The sequence below is a fragment of the Motacilla alba genome, chromosome 5 (genome assembly GCF_015832195.1).
Source record: "Motacilla alba alba isolate MOTALB_02 chromosome 5, Motacilla_alba_V1.0_pri, whole genome shotgun sequence".
Classification (NCBI taxonomy): domain Eukaryota; kingdom Metazoa; phylum Chordata; class Aves; order Passeriformes; family Motacillidae; genus Motacilla; species Motacilla alba.
The window spans coordinates 1,352,139-1,372,636 of record NC_052020.1 but is presented as its reverse complement, the minus strand read 5'-3'; the positions used below and the strand labels follow the sequence as shown (position 1 = coordinate 1,372,636).

Below are 20,498 nucleotides of genomic sequence, written 5' to 3'. Positions count from 1 at the left end.
AGAAAACACGTACTTAAACCTAATACAAAAAAGTAAAGCATGCCTGTTTGGCTGATCTGTCATGTTATCCATCAGAGTCTGTACATTCACATGTTATTCTGTTTCTTCAGATACTTTACTGATGACTCATAGAGCTATAAATATCACAATCAGTTTTTATAAGACAATGAAATGTTGTTAAGCTTAATTGTAAGAAGACAAACTTCAAAGAGAAGTCTTTAGCTTTTTTAAAGAGAAAAGTCAATATGATTTCAGTGCCTGGCCAAATGGGAAGAGCAGCTGTTACTTATTACATATCACTTTTTATAAACATTAGTTTCAGTACATTTTGGAAGGAAACAGAAAGAGCCATTTAACAGGATCAAGAATTGTTGAATTAATACACAGAGCTCTGTATGTCATCTGTTGAAAGGAGAGACACAAAGTAGATACTGTGCTATATTGCAATGTTTTCTCTATAGAGCCATTTCTGAATAACTTCCTGTCATTTAATCTGAGAGGATTATATATCTCTTATGTAAGTTTGCAGTATTTGGCAAGTGTTAGAGAAATAATTTTGCTTTTATACCCTTTTCATTTGTTTTGCATTTCTTATTCTTTAAAATGTATCCCTTTTTCAGCCTTTGTCTTTAATGTTTCACAAGCAAACAGATTTTTTAAATTGCCAGTTCTCTTGTTTCTCAGGTACTTGTCTGTTCCTCATAATTTGTATTCACTAATTGGCCTACCTTTTGTTACTCCAAACTTACCTCATGTAAATTATGCTGAAAGCAGTATCGATTAGAATGGTATTGTCAGTGAACTTTACTGAACTAAGTCATTAGGCATTGAAATAGACTTTCAGGGGATAGTCATTGACAGTTCTGTCAAGTAAAGTAGAAATTTTTCAGCTTAATATCAACTGAGATAACAGTTTGGACTGAAAGAGATTTGCTATCATTTTCTATACATTTCGTGATGTTGTTAGGTTCCCTTTTTATTAAATGTAGTAGTGTCCATCAAAATACAGTAATGTCCATCAAAATTAAATGTTAAGTTCCAAAGCAGCTACCAGATCAAATTATACAGCAAGATGTAACAGAAACGGTAACCTGACTCTGTTGTAAGAGATGTTATCTGAGGAGACAGTACTAACAGTGCTGTATTTAAGGGTGGTAGCACTGACGTCTTAGTCAAAAGTTTTAGATGGGCAGCGGAAAATCAGACCAAAAGTGGTATAATGGACATAAATGATAAAGAGTATCAGAACTGAAAAGGGTAAATTTCGGAGAAGAATGAGTTGGTGTGCTAAATTTAAAGACTAAATCCTGTAGAACTCGTGTGAAAAATCAACTCTACATACAGAGGGTAAGTCCATATTTATGCAGTCTGTATTTGAATAGCTGTAAGGAGTTTAGGCATTTCCTTTTCAGAAGATGTCCATCCCATATTAGAGCTGTATAAATACAGTAAGGATTCTTTGCTGTAGACACAGTGCCTACTGAATGACAATTTGAAGTAGGAAAAAGTCTCAACACACCTATCTATATGTTTGGAAGGAGGAATTATTTTTACATGGGTTTAATCACATGTGGGTTTGCACAGTCCTTCCTCATGTTAAATCTCTGGACGTTCTTGCTTGTGCACTTTCTGCTGGATGAATACAACTCTTTTTCTTTGGGTTGTATTTTCAGTGTCATGTTGTTCATGATGATTCAACTTGCTATTTCATTTCTTTGGGACAGATACCTATGCCAGCTGCAAATTTTCAGAAATCTCCTTTTTCTCCTTTACTCATTGATAAGAACTGACAATTGCTTTTTTTTCCTGATGGGTTATTGATTCTACACTGCCAAAAGTCTGCCAAAACAACGCTAGGTTCTTTTGGTTTGTTTGCAATTAGTGTGTTAAAAAAACAGAATAAATAGATGCAAAGGGCCTGATTCTCTAGATGCTAACTGTGCAAAAACAAAATAAAATATGCCAGCACTGCTAATATTTTGTGGGCTGTTAAACTTAAAATTGGTTGGCCACTGAAGTCTACTTAAGTAGTCATAACCTGCTATAGTCATATACATCCTGACAATGGGATTTTTATTTCAACTGTTAATAAATCAAGCCTAGACCACAAGCTTATATACACTATTTTCAGTAAATCATAGAATCATACAACCCATAGGTTTGGGTTGTAAGGGACCTTAAAGATCATAGTTCCCACGCACATGCCTTGGTCAGGGACATCTTTCACTAGATCAGGTTGCTCAAAGCCTCATCCAGCTTGGCCTTGAACACTTCCAAGGATGGGGCATCTGCAGCATCTCTTGGCAACCTGTTCCAGTGCCTCAGTACTCTCAGAGTAAATAATTTCTTCCTAATATCTAATCTAAACCTACACTCTTTCAGTTTTAATCCATTCCCCCTTGTCCTATCACTATATGCCCTTGTAAAAAGTCTCCATCTTTCTCTACCCTTTGGGTATTGGAAGCCACAATAAGATCATCCCAAAGCCTTCTATTCTATGGGCTGAAAAATTAAAATTCTCTCAGCTTTCTTTGTAGGAGAGATGCTCCATCCCTCTAATCATTGTGGTGGCCTCCTCTGGACTCACTCCAACAGCTCCATGTCCTTCTTGTGCCGGGGCCCCAGCACTGGATGCAGCACTGCAGGTGGGGTCCCACCAGAGCAGAGGGGCAGAATCCCCTCCCTCCCTCTCCTGCTGCCCACGGTGCTTTGGATGCAGCCCAGGACACAGGTGCCTTTCTGGGCTGCTATTACACATTCCTGGCTCATGTCCAGCCTCTCACCCACCTGCACCCCCAAATCCTTCTCACAGGGCTACTCTGGATCTGTTAATCAGCCTGTATTGATACTAGTGGTTCCCCTGACCCAGGTGCAGCACCTTCCATGAAGTCTTATGAGATTCCCATGGACCCAGCTGTCGAGCTTGTCCCGGTCCCTCTGGATGGCAACCCATCCTTCATGTATGTCAGCTTTATCCTTAGCTTGGTGTCATCTGCAAACTTGCTGAGGGTGCACTCAATACCTTCATCTGTGACTTTAATGAAGGTATTAAATAATAGTCATCCCACTATGGACCCCTGAGGGACACTACTTGTCACTGATCATCATCACTATGGTCACTACTCTCTGGATACATCTGTCCAACTAATTCCTTATCCTTACATCTGTCCAACTTATTCCTTATTCCTAACAGTCCTCCCATCAAATCCAGTCTCTCTCCAGTGTGGTGGGGTAGTCTGTCAAAGGCCTTGCAGAAGTCCAGATAAATGGCATCTGTAGCCCTTCTCTTGTGCACTGATGTAGTCACCCCATCACAGAAGGCCACTGGGTTGGTTAGACAGGTCTGGTGCTTGGTGAAGCTGTGCTGGCTGTCCCAAATCACCTTCCTGTCCCCCATGTGCCTCAGCACAGCTTCTAAGGGGATCTGGTCCATGACCTTCCCAGCACCAAGGTGAGATGTTTCCAGGGTCCTCCTTTCTATCCCTTTTAAAGATGGTTACAATATTTCCCTTTTCTTCACTACCCTGGGAGTTAACCCGACTGCCATGACATTGCAAGTATCATGGACTGTGGTGTAGCAGCTAAATCAGCCAGTTCTCTCAGGGCTCTCTAATGCATCTCATTGGGTCACATAGATTTGTTTGTGTCTGGATTGGTCAGGTGATCATGAGCCTCATCTTCAACAACCAAATATTTTGCACAACTAATAAAGGTCAGGTAATTAATGATTTTCTTCATTTCCCCCTAAATCCCCAGTTCTTCCCTATTCTCTGTCCCCACTTCCCCCTCTCTCCTCGCCCCAGTCTGAAGCACAGTGTTCAGGTAATGCCCAAGTAAAAAATATGTCATGTAAGTGTCATTTGAGTATGAAGAAGAGTTGTATCTGACAAAGGCTGGATTTCAGCAAAAGCATAACTGCTGAACAGCTTAATGCTTATATGACTTTCCCCAAGTGTAATAGTTAATGCAGAATTAAATCAGGTAGGAGTATTTGAGACTCAGGTTGGATACTATTATAATAATCTACCTATCTATCTATCTATCTAGATATATGCTGTAATTATATGTAGCATACTTTATCTACATAACCTGATCATTTTGGGTTTTGATTAATAAAAAAGATCACCGATTTTTTAGATTTAAAATGTTCATACTTAGGAAAATCAGCATTGCAATGCTCTGTTATATTACAAATGGTTTCAATCTCATTTGATTATTTTACAATATTAAAGATTCTTATCTTCAACTTCCATATGTGTTGACTTAGAATTGCGATTAATCTTTTTTTCACTTATAAACCAGATTCATGTGCCCACTTCCACTACCAAGAATACCTTCAAAAGATTGCTTTAGAAACACCCATGTGATCATGCACTTTGCAAGGGTACTTTGTAAGCAGTATTTGTTACAATTTGTTACACCCTTATCAAATTACCTAATTTTCTTAGAGTTTACAGTAGAATGCTCTAAACTAATAATTATAATGAGATCAGAAAAGTTTTTTTCAAAAGAGGAGCCTAAAAATAAACTGTTGCCTGATTACTGAAGGAGTGTATCAGTTTAAAGACAAGTTTAAGGAGGAAATGCTCTGGAAGCAGTGTTTCCTCTAAAGAGTAGGGCTTTGGTATTCCCTTTTTTTGCCAATGAGAAATGAATACTAGTGGGTGAAAGTGAAAAAAAGTAAAACTGTTTATTATTCTACTTTAATTTGTCCTAAACCACAGACTTCATTCCACTTTTCTCTTGTTTTAAGAGCTGGTTTTTTTGTCAGTTGGGGACATCTATGCACCAGAAATATTTTAATTCTTTATTGAAGTTTTATTTCAAAGGCAGGCTTTTTAAACCTAGCTGGAAAACAAAATCAATTGTTATTTGTCCTGACATAGTCCATGTGAAAAATTAATTCAGTCCTTATTTTGAAGACCAAAAGGTTAATTTCTAATATTTAAGGAAGTAACAGCCAGAAGTGGAGTGATCTCTGGGCTGGGGTGCAGGTCTTTCTAGTTACTAGATATTTGCCTCTGTTGTATACTGAAAATAAGAATCTGTTGGAATGTTTATTATTATCTATTAAATTGTGTCAGTAGAAGAGTAAAAGAGCTGACTAATCTAAGCAAAACATCTAAGGAAAATAAATAAAAAAAGAAAGTGTTAGAGTAAATAGTGGAAAGAAAAGGTATCACTACTTGAGGATCCAGTAACAAAACTTGATTGTTGCAATTGCAATGTCTTGTTAAAAGTGATGGTCACTGCCATGATCTGGGTTAGGGGAAGCCCATGAAACAAAGATTTCAATGTGTTCAGGTGCTTTCAGGTTCAGGTGGGAATGCCCAGCCCCCTCCCCTGGGTGGGTTTAACACTGTGGATCATTCAGAGTCCTCTGGTGGAGGACCCCAGAAATAAGTATGGAGGTACTTTGATGGTCACTGGTGGTTGCAGGTGATGTGTGTCCCAAAACTTGGGGTGATATGTCTGTAAACAGTGGCTTCCTTCCCCACAGTTTGCCACAGTGGGAATTTTTGTCTGCATGCATTAACCAGGATGGGCTCACCAGATCTCCCCTCTGCCAGGCCTGCAATTACATCTTTCCTGTTGTGAATTCCTCGACTCTGTGCTTATCTGAAGTTTCTGCTGTGGTGGCTTTCTTTATGGCAGGTTCCTTCTTGACAGTGTTTGAGACTGGCAGCTGTGCTCTTTGAGTCCTTACAAACAGTTATGAGGGTTTGATTTGATTTGTGACTCACCGTGGTAACTGGCAAATTGGTTGTTGGCTTTTTGTCTCCACCTTTCTGCACAGGGTGTCATGGAAGATAATATGAAGGGAAAGAGAAGTGCATGCATAAATAAATTTAATTTTTAAATTCTGGAAATCTCCTATTTTATGCAAATTGCTAATTAACAGGCATTAGAGCAAAATAATGTGCCAACTGAATACCCATGGGGCAGCCTGGGATGGGCAGATGAGCATTAAATGCTCAAGCATGTTTAGGGGACTGAGGATGGTACTTCAAAGTGATTGCTAAAACACAATGTTACCACCAGCATGCAATTAAAAAAAAAAAAAAAAAGCCCAACATATCAATAGCAAAAAGAGACCATCAGGACTCACACACGTTTTTCTGTTGCTTAAAAAGGAATGGAAGTGATGACCCTATTGAAACTACTTGATCACTTTAGCAGGAGGAAATTCCTCCTTGACCTCTGTTTGTAGGCAAATTAAACTGGTGGTATTCTCTGAACCTTGTCAGGCTGACTACACATAATGTTACTGCTGAGGTAAGGCAGCTCTATTACAGTGATATTTTCTTTAGAATCATATGTAGCTTGCATGGAAACAAAAAAAAACCTGTGGGTGTTCCTGTATCACACAGAATATTTTATATATATTGCAGGGAATGATGAGAATGCTCACATTTATCATGTATTCTAGCACTGGCTAATTTTGATTCATATATTTTCTTTTATACAATTTGATAGAAAAACATTAAACCAAAAAAGAAACTATAAATGTAAATAATGCTAAATTTGGAAGGTCCATAATTTTGGCATATAGATTTTCCTGTAAACCCATGGGAGTTTTGCTGCATGACCTCTATTAGAGCTAACTTATTTTTGATCATAGGATCATAGAATGGTTTGGATTAGAAGGGGATTCCAATTCCAATCCCCTGCCATGGCTGGGGAAACCTTTCACTCGGCCAGGATGCTCAAAACTCCATTCAGCTGGCCTTGAACTTATGTTTTGATAACATCCAGTTGTCTAGTTATTTTATGAGGAAAGTCAAGTCACTGTCATTGCTTCTAGTTACTTAAAGTATCATTTAATGTGGAATAATTTTCTTTTTTCATACATCCGTTGTATTTTGTGAGCTTGTTGTTTGCTAAAGTAGATAGTACTGTTATTAGATAAGACATTTAATTTGCTTTCCTAAGTTCCTCTGCTAAAGTGTGTATTCAAAATCCATGAGTGTTAAGATCCCTGCTTAACCTCAAGGTCTTTAATCTTCTAGTAAAATACAACTTCTGTGCTGCAAATTTGGTATTTTCCCCCCTTTTTTAGAACTAGAAATACTGCATTAAAAAAATAAGTTGCAAAAGGAAAAGGCGTTTTAATTCACTGTTTTGTCTTCCTCAAAACAACCATTTTAAATTAAAAAGTATGCTGCATTAGCATTAACTGTGAAGTTTGCCTGTTTTTCTGAAATGGAATATGAGAGCTGGATCTGTATTTCATTTAACCTCAAGCAATATTAATTAGATTTATTTCATGGGGGATTTTATAAAAACTTTAAAATAAAAGATTTCATTCAAAGTAAAAGTTCCATTTGGAAAAGGATAGAATGTTTTTACTCGTCCATTAATTAATAACTAAGTTTGATTCCACTGAGCATGTCTGTCAGTTCTAGTTTATACCGTGAGGTTCAAGTGAGAAGAAGTTATGGAATGAGTTAAAGTTTATGAATCAGAGAATTCTACTCCAAAGTAAGGAGCTGAAAAGTAAAGCACACCTTTATGGGCCTGGTCAGTGGGGGCATGTGGCATGCAGGGGGTTGATGCCCGAAAGATAGGCTGAAAATCAACCCCCTCAGACTGATGTCTGTAGAGCAGGTGTTTGTTTATTGCAGTGCTGGTGGTGAGGGGGATATCCCCACCTAACTCACCCACCTTTGTCAAGTGCTGTGGTATATTTATAGGTATTGCTTAGTGTTACTGTGTCGCTGTACCATCATCACAGACATGCCAGAACTAATTTATATGGAATGATCTCATGGTTATTAGATAGTTCTTTTGTGCTGCAGTTGTGCCTCTCCAGTTCAGGGGTCATCGGGGGTCTGTGATGAAGGCTTCCAAAATCTTCTTCGCATCTGAACTTTTCAACTTTGTCTTTGGAGCATGTGCAGTTACAGTGTTCCTTGGTCTGTCTGGTCCTAACCAGCCTAAATTCTTTGTTTTGTGGCTTATTGGCTTTACATTTGCCAGTTTCTCATTAGTACTTTACTTATCTATCTCTGAAATTATCCATCTAGTGCGGGGTTTTTTCCTTTTTTTGGTCTATTTAGCGATAAGCAGGTAGTTAACCGTATCCTAACCATGTCATTGTACAGAACCATTTACTGACCATTACATTGTATAGAAAGTTTATATCAGGCTATATTGGTATAAAAAGCTATGATTCAATTTATATAAGTATAAAAGCTGTGATTCAGGTTATATTGATATCAGGTTATATTGATGTCTCATAACTCAGGTTGTATAAGCACCTTGTAGCTTTGACCTAAGTTACATAGGCATGATGGTTAACACCTCACCTCCATGTGCATCTCTGCCATGCTCATCTTACAGTGGTTATTTGTGTACAAGTTTGGCATCTGTCCTTTTTGTTCGTTTATCTAAAAGTTACAGTCTTCAGGGGTTGCAGTCTTCTATAACTTGTGGTTTTGTTATTTTATGTTACAAACATGGCACACTGTTCTTATCTAATGCCTTCATCACACCTATTTTGCTAATGCTTGCTTGTATTATTGCAAACTTTATTGCTATATCAGTTATACTTCATCTGACATTGTGTAATAATTATGTTCCTATTCTTTTATTGCATTTTTCTGTGCTTTGTGACAGCTCTTCTATTAGTCATGAAAATGGCAGGTAGTCAGTGTTTTTCCGTATCACTTAGCGCATGCATCACTAAGCCCTTGTCCTGCAGAAAAATCAGGACATTAGCTCACATTCCTTTCCCCTATCATCTTAGTCCACTTGTTTTTTGTTTTTCTCCAAGAGCAATTAGCATTAGGCATGGAATCCACCATTTGCTTATCGTCTGGGGCTAGGCTTCTTGCTTTGCAACAGCGGTTGCGACCTAGCACAGCCGGTGACACCAAACTTTTATTAATCTGTACTTGATATTAAGGCATTTGTGTTAAAGGAGTCCTGTGTTTCATTTGACAAGTTTTAATAGATCTGATTTGTTCTTATTGATGTCTCAAAACTTTATACTTTCAAAGTTTTGTTTCCTGTATGGTATATGTTTTAAGGTAAGAAGAATCTCACACTGTCACTCATGCTAAATACATCCATTTATGTCTCCTGTTCACCACAGACAATCCATCATTTGCAGTGGTTCGATCTGGTAATTTGCTCACTCAGAATCAGGACATCATTTCAATGTATAAAACACCTATTCATCTATATTAGGAAAAATTAAGTTCTATAGGTGAGCAAGGGGATATAGTCCCCTTGAAATCTATACAGGGTGTCGGAATTAATTACATTTGGATGAACTGATATGTTTTCAGTTGCATTGACAAATGTTTTGAAATTTTATCATGCTTTTATTCTTTGTGTTAGACAGGGCTATGAAGAACTGGAAAGACAGCTGAAAGAAGTCTTTAAGGAGAGGAGCAATATACTTCATCAACTGTCAAAGACTTCTAAAGAACTTCAGGGAATTAAAGTAAACCTTCAGGTTAGACTCTGTCTCAGTTTCTATAAGATTACTTACTTACCTTAAACATTTTCTTATTGGTGTCTTTTAATTACAAAAAAAAATGTTTCTTTTTGAAAACCATTAAATATGTGAATAATTCCTATTTTGTTTATTTTGTTGATCTTGCACTTAACATAAACCTGATGGTTTCATGGAAAATTTCATCCTAATGCTGGGGGCCTTTGTCAACTCAATAAAAATAAAGAAAATATGAAAATAGAACATACTAAAAGGAAGGAAAGGACAAGAAATATGCAGTACTAATGGAGCTAACACATGTTTGAAGCACGGACAGAGGACTCTTCAACTAAATGAAATTTAAAAGAAGGGTATTTTATTGCATTGCTGGACACATGTGGAATAATTTCCAAATACATGTGCAAGGAGTTGCAGACTCCTGCCCTCTGTTTAGACAGAATAGGTTTTACATATCCAAGAGGTTTCTAAGGACTCATAATACATAATGATTACCTGCACGCTCTGTATTACAATCAGCTGAATATCCATTACGGCTGCTCAGTTGTGCTCCCTTCATTGGGTCGGTGGGATTTTGAAATAGGGGAGTAGTCATATGGGAGGAAGAAAGTTGTCTTCCTCATGGTGCAGTCTTTATATATAGCTAGTTAGCAGGACGTTTTTACCTGCTGGCCGCGGTCCAAGCCTGTCTTAACTGTTTGATTATTCTTGAGGCAAGGTATTTCTATGCTCTCTGTTTCTTCACAATTGCTTAATCTATCCCTGTCACTTCTAGCTTCTCTTTCTTAATATACTTGTTACTCTTTAACTAAGGTACGTGATCTTTGCTAGCTAACTTAGATTCTTAACTAATTTTAAAATCTTAAACAAAATGTGTAATCTTCTACTATCCCAATGATATTTCCAGCTGGCCCCTTGACTCACATTTGTACTGGCAGCCACTGCAAACGATGGCCTTTGCTGTTGCAGGTTGGATGTTTGCTGCTGAATTCCATTCACTCAATTTAGTTGCTCAGTTTTTCCTTCTGACACGCCATCTACACAGTCTGACTGGATTTATTGCAGGGCATTGCTTTACCCGTTCAGCTGACAAACTCTGCTAGATGAGCCTGAAGTGAGAGCTGAGACTTCTCTTCATTTTAAACTTCTGGATGCCATGGTTAGGCAGAAAGGGCAGTAAAATAACTCTGAACTCAAATCAGCTCCTCAGAGATAAAAATAGATTGAAAATGCTTCCCTGGATTTGAGGTCCAGATATTTGGCTGAGGGAGCACCTGTTTTTTTTTTTTCCAGTAGAGTCTGTTGGTCTGGTGAAAATGTTTAGACTATTATCAATTTGAATTGGTCTCTGTATCTCATGCCATTTTAAAGGAAGTTGTTTTTCTGACAATACATCTTTGTCTTCATCGATGTAAGCTAGCTGGGAAAAATAAAAGGAGCAGAAGCACTCTATCTGTTCACAGGAGAATACTAGTGGTGTGGATGTATCAGTACTGTGCTATATTATAGTATTATGTTATATTTTCTTATCTTCCAGACTCCTCTGGTTTTAATTAATCAACCCTTTGATCTTTGGGGTTTTTGGTTAAGGAGTTGAGTTTAATTTGGGGGTTTTTTGAGTGCTTTATCACCATTATTGTAGGCTTTTTCTTACTTTTTAGAGAAATATGCTCTCCTTGTAGCAAATTTATTTTAGAATGTAGCACAGTTGAAGGTAGTATTTAGCAAAATTACACTGTGAAATATTTTAGATTCAACACTACAGAGATCTTGATATAGGCACAAAGCTGTAGTATTATCTTCTGTGTATATTCACTTACTTGGTCATAATATTCTAATGCTTTTGGTCATTCGTCTATTTCTAAATCTGCTTATTGTATTTATCTCTCATTTAGTATTTGAAAAACACACAACTGTGTACAGTTAACTGTGTTTGAACTACAGTAAAGAAAAATCAGAGTATTCTTCCAATTTTCTTAAGTGGTAAAGTCTGCAATTCACCCGGACAATTTTATGAACACAGGCTAAACACTTTCACAGAATATTAAATAAAAAGGATCTCTTTAACAGAGTTTTTTTTTTTTTTTTTTTTGCTATCAGTCTTTAAAAGATGATGAAGCATCAACCAAAAATAATGTACAGAAACTTCTGGAACTGGGCCAAAACCAAAGGTAAGACCTTTACTTCCTTCCTTCTCTTTCTGTTTCCTGACTAAAAGCTGTCAGACTAGCAAATTTCACCTTTCCTTTCACTATGTACATAAACACTGCTGTATTCCAGAGTGCTAATTGTAACGGTAAGATAAAGGCAGAAGTACTCTTTTTGAAACAAATGATGGATTTGCTGGTATTGGACATATGATAGGAAAATGTATTAAAACGGTATGGTGAAATATCTGCTTAGAAAGACATTTTGAATTTTAAAGGAAGATTTAGTCATGAGCTATTATATTCCAGGATTTTTAGAAAATTAAATTACTAAAGTGTCTAAATCTCTTAAATTTGGAGAAAGATGACATTTATTCAAGCCTCTTAATTAAATGTTTATGTGTGTAGACACTCAAAATCGCTAGTCCATGTGCAAACAGGAATACTTCCACTGGATATTTGTGATGATTGGAGTGAGAGAGAGAAGTATTAATTTGAAATTATTCACTGAGCACTTAAAGAATTAGTTCCCATGCCAGTTCCCAGCCTAGCCCTTAGTCTCAGTTTCCCTAGTGCTTCATTGCGAGTCAGTCTCATCATTCTGTGTCTCTTCATTCTTGAAATTCAGCCCAGCAAATAGCTACATCAATACAATTTCAGTAACCAGAAAACATAACTAATACAGTGACCACTTTTGCTGGAAAAATAGTATATAATGAGTGCATGTGTACTTCATATTTCTCCCTAGGAAACATGTTTAGTAAGAAAAATTATTAAGTTCATACTTCCTTCATTGTTAAAAATGCAATAATTAAATTCCATGGCTGTCTTACATCTACATTTACAGTAGAAGTACACAGGGAAGTACATATGAGATTGCATTGCTACATAGAAACCTTGTGAGAAAACTACCTTCATATCTTAAATATCCAATGTATAAGGTCTGCAATACAATACCAGTAGAATTTCTTATTTTTACTGTGATACATAGCAATCTTTCAGGTATTCCAGACAAATATATTAAATTATAAAGGAAAGACTTTAGCTACTGTCCTGTTGAAATACTTATGTGGCTTTGATGTGACTGAAGGTGTACATCTCAGCATCATAGCTGTCCTTCACACAGACAAAATCCTTAATCGTGCATGAATGCAGTTTTGTGGTGGTTTGATTGTTGTCCAACTTTCCTTTATGAAATTGAGACATGAATTGATTAAAAGTATTAATGGACTGTTTAGTAAATAGATCTTAGTTGCAGGTGGGAAAATTGAGCCTGCTGAAAGAAAATTTGATTACATATTTAAAATATTTTTCCTAATCTCCTCTGTAAATCACCACTTGCAGTGCCTCAAGTTCCACTCAAAAATACATGTTAACTTTTGCTTCTAAGGCATCCAGACACTGAGTGTACAGCACAAGAGCAGTTCCCAGAAATAAAAAGTGGATCAGTGCAATCTACTGCTGAGCAGCCCACTCCATCATTCAGAAAATGAAAAATTTTTACAGTATACTACAAGGAAATGCTTTGGGGCTACTACTGTTGCCAGCAGTTTACAGACTTACTAGATTTAATTTCCAGAGAGGTGTAAAAGTTCAACGTATGAAAGAAGTATTAAAAATGTGCCAGGGAACCTTCCTCATATAATTTCACTAGGGAAAGGTCACAGTTTATTTGCCAGAGTCCTCAGGCTACCTTTTATCTGCAGTAAATGAAGAAAAGTGATAAGTATTATCCTTAAATCTATTGCATTGAAGCCAAAATTCAAAATATATCCCACTATGAATGTTATGATCTTTCTTTGAACAAACTTGAGCTGCAAACTTGGTCTGAGCCCAACTTTGGTTATACTCTACAATACTGGATTAGAGAGTAAAGTTTATAGTACTAAAATTTCAGCTTTTGTAAGTAAATGTTCTGCTGACTTCAAAATCTTTGGTTTTTTTTTTTAAATTCCTTTTGTGCAAATTCTTCAATAATTCCTAAGTTGCAATTAAAATGTGGTCACTTACTACAATGCCCCCAGTTTTATTCTATCTGTGTACCATCAACACTGTGAAATGATGGCATCTGTTAGTGCTGATGGTACATTGTTTTCATGCTGCTCAATCACTTTGTCAATGAAATGTGTTCTGCACCAGTGTTGCCAAAATTGCTGAAAGTAGTAGGGGTTATCAGCTAAAAAAAGAGGTGATCCAGCAGGTAGCAAGTTCTTTTAAAACTATGTGGTTCCCATTCAGTTTCCTTTTCACAGGGCTAAAATATTATATGTTACTGTCTGTAAATCCACTTTTGGCTTGATCTTCGTTGAGAGTTTATCCATGCCAGCAGCAATCCTCCAAAAGCTCTACATAACATTTCTGTTATGAAATATGTCATTTTACTGCTTTGCTACATCTCCAAAATGTGTCTCATGCGGTGGGTAGAAAATTCTCACAATTTGGAGAAAATCTCTGACTGAATCAGTAATGCAAAGGATTTTCACTTGATTGAAATAAAGCCCAATGCAAGCAATTATGCTGTTCTTTTTTCTTTTTATGCCAGAATCTTCTACTGAATTTTTTGCTGCTTGTCCCTAGAAAGTGCCAAATGAGGTTGAATTTTATCAGAGCATGATTTATTTGTTTATTTTGAAGCAGATATAAACTAGTTCTTACTGATAAAAGTATGTCTCGATGTCAGTGAATTTTCACTCGCCTACTTTCCTCACTTTTTTGGGGCCAATCATTTTTGTTGGAAATTATGCACTGGCAGATGTTTTGCGCAGCCGGCCATTCAGCAGATACAAGCAGTGCCCACTTTGCATTGTAGATAATTTTTGTTTTGCATTTGCACTATACTTCATGGAGTCCTTATGATTTAATTTGTGAGACTCATAGGCAACTTTTTTTTTTTTGTTTGCTACTCTGAGTAATTAAAGGTCCATTCTTTAATCTGAATAAGTATTTCCTAATGGTCACTTGTGTTGAAGTTTGTGTTCTCTGTTTTCAATAACCTAGGGAAATGAAATCTCTCCAGGAAGCTTTTCAAAAGCAGCTTAATGAGGCAGCTGAGAAAGCAGAGAAGCAGCAGGCTACCGTGAGTGATTCTCTTTCTTTCCTTATTTTTATTTTTCTTCTGTTTTTTCTTAATCTTGCCTTGAGAATTTATTAGCTCAAAAAACTTTGTAAAAAAAGAATGGATTTCACATATGTGTTAGTACTCTGCAAGCTCCAGAAGAAAGTATCTGGAATAAGTTTTAATGTTCTAAAATATTAAGATTCCTGTCTTCCCTTATTTCTGTGCAATTTAGGGATGTTTATACCCTTTTGGAGGCCTAAGTCCTCTCCCTGGTGAGATGATCCTTAGGGCCCCTGATGTCTTATCTACACTGATACAGACTGTCATACATCTATTGACTTTTTAGGAATTACTAATGGATTTTCAGCAACAGAATGGATAGTAGAGTGTCTGATTTCGACCATAGTAGAACTAATTATCACTCTAGAAGGTACTATTAAGTCCAATTAAGATTGCATGGTTTATTGAAATTCTGTTTCTGGACAAACTGCACAATTGTTTTTACTTTCATGTAGCAGTGTAATGTTTTGGAGCATAAATAGACACATTTTGCTACTGTAGGGGAAAAAAAGTAGAATCATGTTTACTAATATGAAAGAAGGAAATTTTTCATATGTTGGTTATTAATATTCCTGTAACATGGACACAACTGAGCATAAGTTAACTCAATAATCTCCGGAGGTTCCTTCAAACCTTAAGTGTTTCATGATTTGAACTCTGGATTTGAAAACAACCTGCTTGAAGTGTTTATAGATCAATTTTCTATTTCATATTGGATAACTACTGATTCATTTACTAAGATTTTGCTGTCTTCCAGAGTCACAAAGCAAGGGTTTGTCCAAGACAGAGGGTTAAGTGTAATTATTAAATTCAACAAATATTTACAGTGCCTTATTTCGTATGACTGTGATTTGTATGTGGCTTTATTCCCTTGGTGAACAAAATCTGAGAGTGTGTGTTTTCCTACCTGCTAATTAGAAACAGCTTAGATTGTGAACCAAACTATTCCTACTGTAGGCTTCTTTCAGTTAATCTGATTTTTGAAAACACATTTTTTCCCTTGGTTGCTCAAAAGTCTGAGGAGTCAAGATACTTTTTGTTCTTGTGTACCACACAACATAAAATTAATGTATTTTTTTGTACTTGTATTTTTGTCTAGAGAAAAAAAACATATCCTCTTCAGGAGTGAAAAAAGTAATCTGAAAGCTGTATTGAGTTTGAAAAGGATAGCATATTTTGGTGGTCTTTCTAGCCAGGACAGCACATATCCGAAAAAACCCCCAAAACAACAACAACAACAACAACAACAACAACAACAACAACAAAAAAAAAAAAAAAAACAACCAAAAAAAACCCCAAAAAACCAAAAACTGCCCTTGTTTTAAGATCCTTTTGTACTGAGACAATCTATAAATTATCTGTATTGAATCCTAGAGTCGTAGAATGTTAAGAGGTTGGAATGGACCTTAAAGATCATCTAGTGCCTATCTCCTGTGCCCTGGGCAGGGGCACCTCCCACCAGATCAGGTTGCTCAAGGCCTTTCTGAACGGGCTTTGAACCCTGCCAGGGTTGGGCATCCACAGCAACCTGTTCCAGTGCCCCCTCTTTTAACTGATACCCTTTACTCCTAGTCCTGGCACCACAGTTCTTGATGAAGGGTCTCTCTCCGGCTTCCCTGTAGGTCCCTTCTCATACTGGAAGGTTGCTCTGAGATCTCCATTCAACTTTGTTGTCTCCAGGCTGAGCAGCTACAACTCTTTCAGCCTGTCTTCATAGGGGATGTGCTCCAGTCCTCTTTTCAGCTGTGTTGCTCTCCTCTGAACTTGCTCTGACAGTTCCATGTTGTTCTTGTCCTGGGGACACCAGAACTGTACACAGTGCTCCAGGTGGGGTTTCACAAGAGCAGAGTTGGGGGGGGGGGGATCACCTCCTTCAATATAGTTCTGAAATAAGAAAAAAGTTAGTATCTAGTTGTCTCTGATAAGTACTTAGAACATACTAGTTGAAAGTTGACATTTTTTCAGGTGCATAGAATGTGTTCCTATTGACTTTATCAGGAAATTGAATTCCAGTCCTACAAATGGAAGGTGGAAAACATATTTCATTATTGAATCTCTGTATTAGATTTTGATACTCAAGACTAATTCAGGTGTGGATTACATAAATCTCAGACATAGTGAATGGATTTGTTGGTGTTTGTTATGTAGTGGTTTTTTTTTTCATTTGAGCAACAGTGCCTTGTGTACATTCAGTCCCACTCTAGCACTTTGAAGAGCACAGTATTTGTTCTACACAAAACAATATCTGCCATTAACTGCGAGCAAAATATCACCTGGTGTAGAAACCAGGAAAAGCTCCTCTGAGTGTATAACAGAATCTGGCTTGGGGGGGTGCCAGATATTTAAAGCATCTGAATTCTCGAGCTGTATTCCAATACTTGGCACTAATAGCATATTAAACTTGCTAATAATTCTAGGGAAATCAGAACTGTGCCCTTGGTTTGTGATTTACTTCTTTAGGCCTCAGAGTACAATGTACATAGTGAAGCTCAGCAGTACAGTGAGACTGAATGAATATTCAAAAAGTACCTTGGGATCCTCAGATGAAAATTGCAATAGAAATGGAGATAGATATTATTCCTGACACACAAGGTTATTTTATACTGGTTTCTCTATGTGTTTTTCTGAAAACAATGTGAAATCTTTGAAAGGAGATCTAATTACTTAATACAAGACTAGTGAGAGAATGGGAGCTTGAATTTAATTCTAATTTAATTGATTGTGAAATTGTTTCTAGTCCAGTTTAAGCACATTTTGTATTATAGGACTTGGTGAAATAAGTCTTGATTTTCATCAGAGTAAATGAAAGTAGAGTTACATTTCACAGAGACTAATAAAGCACTGGTGGGAGGGGGAAAGGTGGAAATACATTTTTCTGCATTTGTGCAGGTGGCATAATGCAATGCTTGCTGGATGTATGGCTGTATAAATTCAACACGTAACACCTGCCTGAAGGTGTTCTTTATCAGATCAATGTAAAAATGTAAGTAAGAATTCACAAAATTAAGTCAAATTAAATGAAAAATAACTAGGAAATTACTCAAGGACTTTGACCAAAACAGAAGAAAAAAGGAGTCACAACAGCTGTACATTAAACTTTACATTCATGTCTTCTTGTCCAATGTGTGGCAAGGCTTTTCTCTAGTGTTGCATGAATGAATAATCAGAAACAGAGATATCAGTGTTATTATGCTCACATACCCATTTTTTTCACCCTTTAAGACTAAACAAACCAAGAACTGTAGGCGTTGCTGTTCTGAGCAGCTGCTGAAGTGTTGGTGGGTACCACCTCTAGCTGGTAGAGGGCAGCCAGTGGAGCTGCTGCTACTGCTAGGTAGTAACACCCTTCTGGGGATAGAAGCAGCAGCTCAGGCATGAGGAACACAAAAAAAAAGACATTGCTGTCCTTTAGAGCAGTAATCACACTGAGGGCTGACCTGGGGATCGTAACAGGAGTGAGCCCTGCCTTTCTGCATTGTGTCCTGCAGCTGTAGCACTAACACAGAGCAGCAGCAGTTTGTCTTGGGACGGGTCTTTCCTAGAAAATTTATAGCAGATCTCAGATACATTTATGCCTATTGTTTCAGCTGTTGTGTCTGGGATAATAAAATGTGCAGAGAAACACTGGAAAAACTATAAGAATGGTTTAAATTTTAGACTAGTCCTACATTGCAAAATTCAAGGTCAAATACAGTCTTCCAGAAAGACTTTGGTTATGAAGGAGCTTCTCTACAGATCATCTCACACTAGAACTGTAGGTTATTTTTTATATCTAGAAACATTTCAGAAGGACCATACTGGGTTTAGTTATACAATATGCATATAAAATATGTATGACATCATTCCAAATAACCTGATGTCCTCTTTAACAATCATTAAAGGTTGAAAAAGTTTTTTGTTCTGTATTTAGCATCAAATACCTAAGCAATTTGTATTAAGTTTTCATGCACTGAAAAAATATTTGTAATGTCAAGCTATTATCTCTAAATGGGAAGTGGAGCCACTTCTTCCAGAAACAGAGTTGGAGATCATGGACTGATTTTCACTTTTGTTAACAAAAAGGCACAGAGCAAATGGCACATGTAACTTGAGAGTCTCGTGTTTTGTTTGTTTGAGGTTTTTCAATGAATTTGAATAAACAGAGTAAGTATTGATTCTGTATGTCTTCATTAGGTTAAAAGGCTCTTAGAGCTTTTGGGAGACTGACTCTGTGCTTGGCTGTACTTCATGCTAATGTATGCGTGTTAAGAAATAGTTACATTTTTAGCAAGTTTGAAAACTTATTTCCCATTAACTGCAGTTAAAGTTTATATAAAGAGCTGGCTGGCTCTGGTTGAGGGAGAAGATAAAGAAATAAAGTTTGGCTGAGTAAGTTTAATCTACCTTTTCTGTTTTATTTTGTTGGTATTTTATATCATGCTAGCAATTTTAAAGAAGATATGCTAATGGATTGTTTGGCAGTACAGTTACAGTACTGTCTGTCAAAATAAAGGAGAACATTTGTGTAATTTCCTTTTTTGCTCAGTGCTCATTATGAGAAATGAGGATTAAGTAACACTTTATATATGACTTACATAAAGGAACCATAAACAATATGGGTATTTTAAAATCAGTAGGGTTTTTCTAGTAATAAAAGGTTACCAGAATGTGGGGAATTTGATTCAGTATTATTCTCATACATGGAAGATTTTTAGTAAAAAGATCTGATGTTCTTTTCCCTTCAAAAATATTTGTTTTTTCTAGTAAAAGCCTTTATGACTATTCATAAAGACCTAAATGTTCCTTTGACAAAAGTTTCATTTAATAATCAAACTGTAACTTGCAGCTTAAAAGTTACATTTATCTTAGACTAATCGGTGAAATCTATTTAGCTTTGCTTTTTAAAGTATTTAGCACTCTGTAGAACACTTTTTGCCCAAAGGAAAGAATATTTTCTGTGTTTTACGTAATAGCCTAGACGGTTCTGTCTGGCTTTTGAGGTGAATTTTTACGATCTATCTTGAAAAGTAGACCAGGAAAATGAACACTGAGTATGTCAGGGTTTCCAGATATGGCCAAAATAGACAGGTGTTAATGAATGAATTGCAGTTAAACCTTAACTGCTCATTTTAGTCCTGAGCAAGATACAAGAAGTCTGGAGGTAAGCAAATATGATTACAACTGAGTCTTGGCTGCGCAGTAATGATGTTAGATTGGGATTTTACCATCCTGTCATGAATAACTACTATTGTCTGACTCTTATAATTAGATCACTACCATCTGCTAAAGCATTCTCTATTTTGATGGGGGAAAATTTAATTTAAACATTTCAAGGTCACCAGCTGCTGTGAGTAAAGGCCACTGGATGGAAACTGTTGTCTTTAATAAACATAATGAGCTCCGAAACACACAAAGCTCTGAGTATCTTGAATGATTGTCTCCAGGATAAGGAAGCGGTGTCCTTGCTTAGCACTGAAAAGTTCAGCCTTAGATCAATACATTTTCATTACATACTCTCATAATTACAGCCAGATAACAATTAAAGGCAGACAACATGTGGAAAGAGGTGAATGTTATTTTTTCCACTATTAATTTAGAGCTGGGTATAAATGTCTGTTCTTGCTTATTATACTATCAGTATTTGATGACTGAAAGGAGTATTTTTACATCTCTTCTGGAAAATTATATTATGTCCTGCCCTTGAGATTTACTAACAGCATCATGCAGATAGTCTGATACACATTGATCTGCCTTAAAGCATGAAGCTATATACATGGGAACACTTAAATGGATA

The 20,498-nt window shown here is 36.7% G+C and overlaps 1 protein-coding gene across 1 annotated transcript in view; it reads left to right on the top strand.

Annotated features, from left to right (window-relative positions):
• Positions 1-20,498, top strand: part of LUZP2 (leucine zipper protein 2) — a 155,915-nt gene that overhangs the window by 62,062 nt on the left and 73,355 nt on the right. Inside the window, exons 2-4 of the mRNA XM_038137851.1 lie at positions 9,346-9,463; positions 11,561-11,631; positions 14,605-14,683. Of these exons, the coding sequence (XP_037993779.1) occupies positions 9,346-9,463; positions 11,561-11,631; positions 14,605-14,683 (268 nt within the window). The remainder of the gene's footprint in view (positions 1-9,345; positions 9,464-11,560; positions 11,632-14,604; positions 14,684-20,498) is intronic.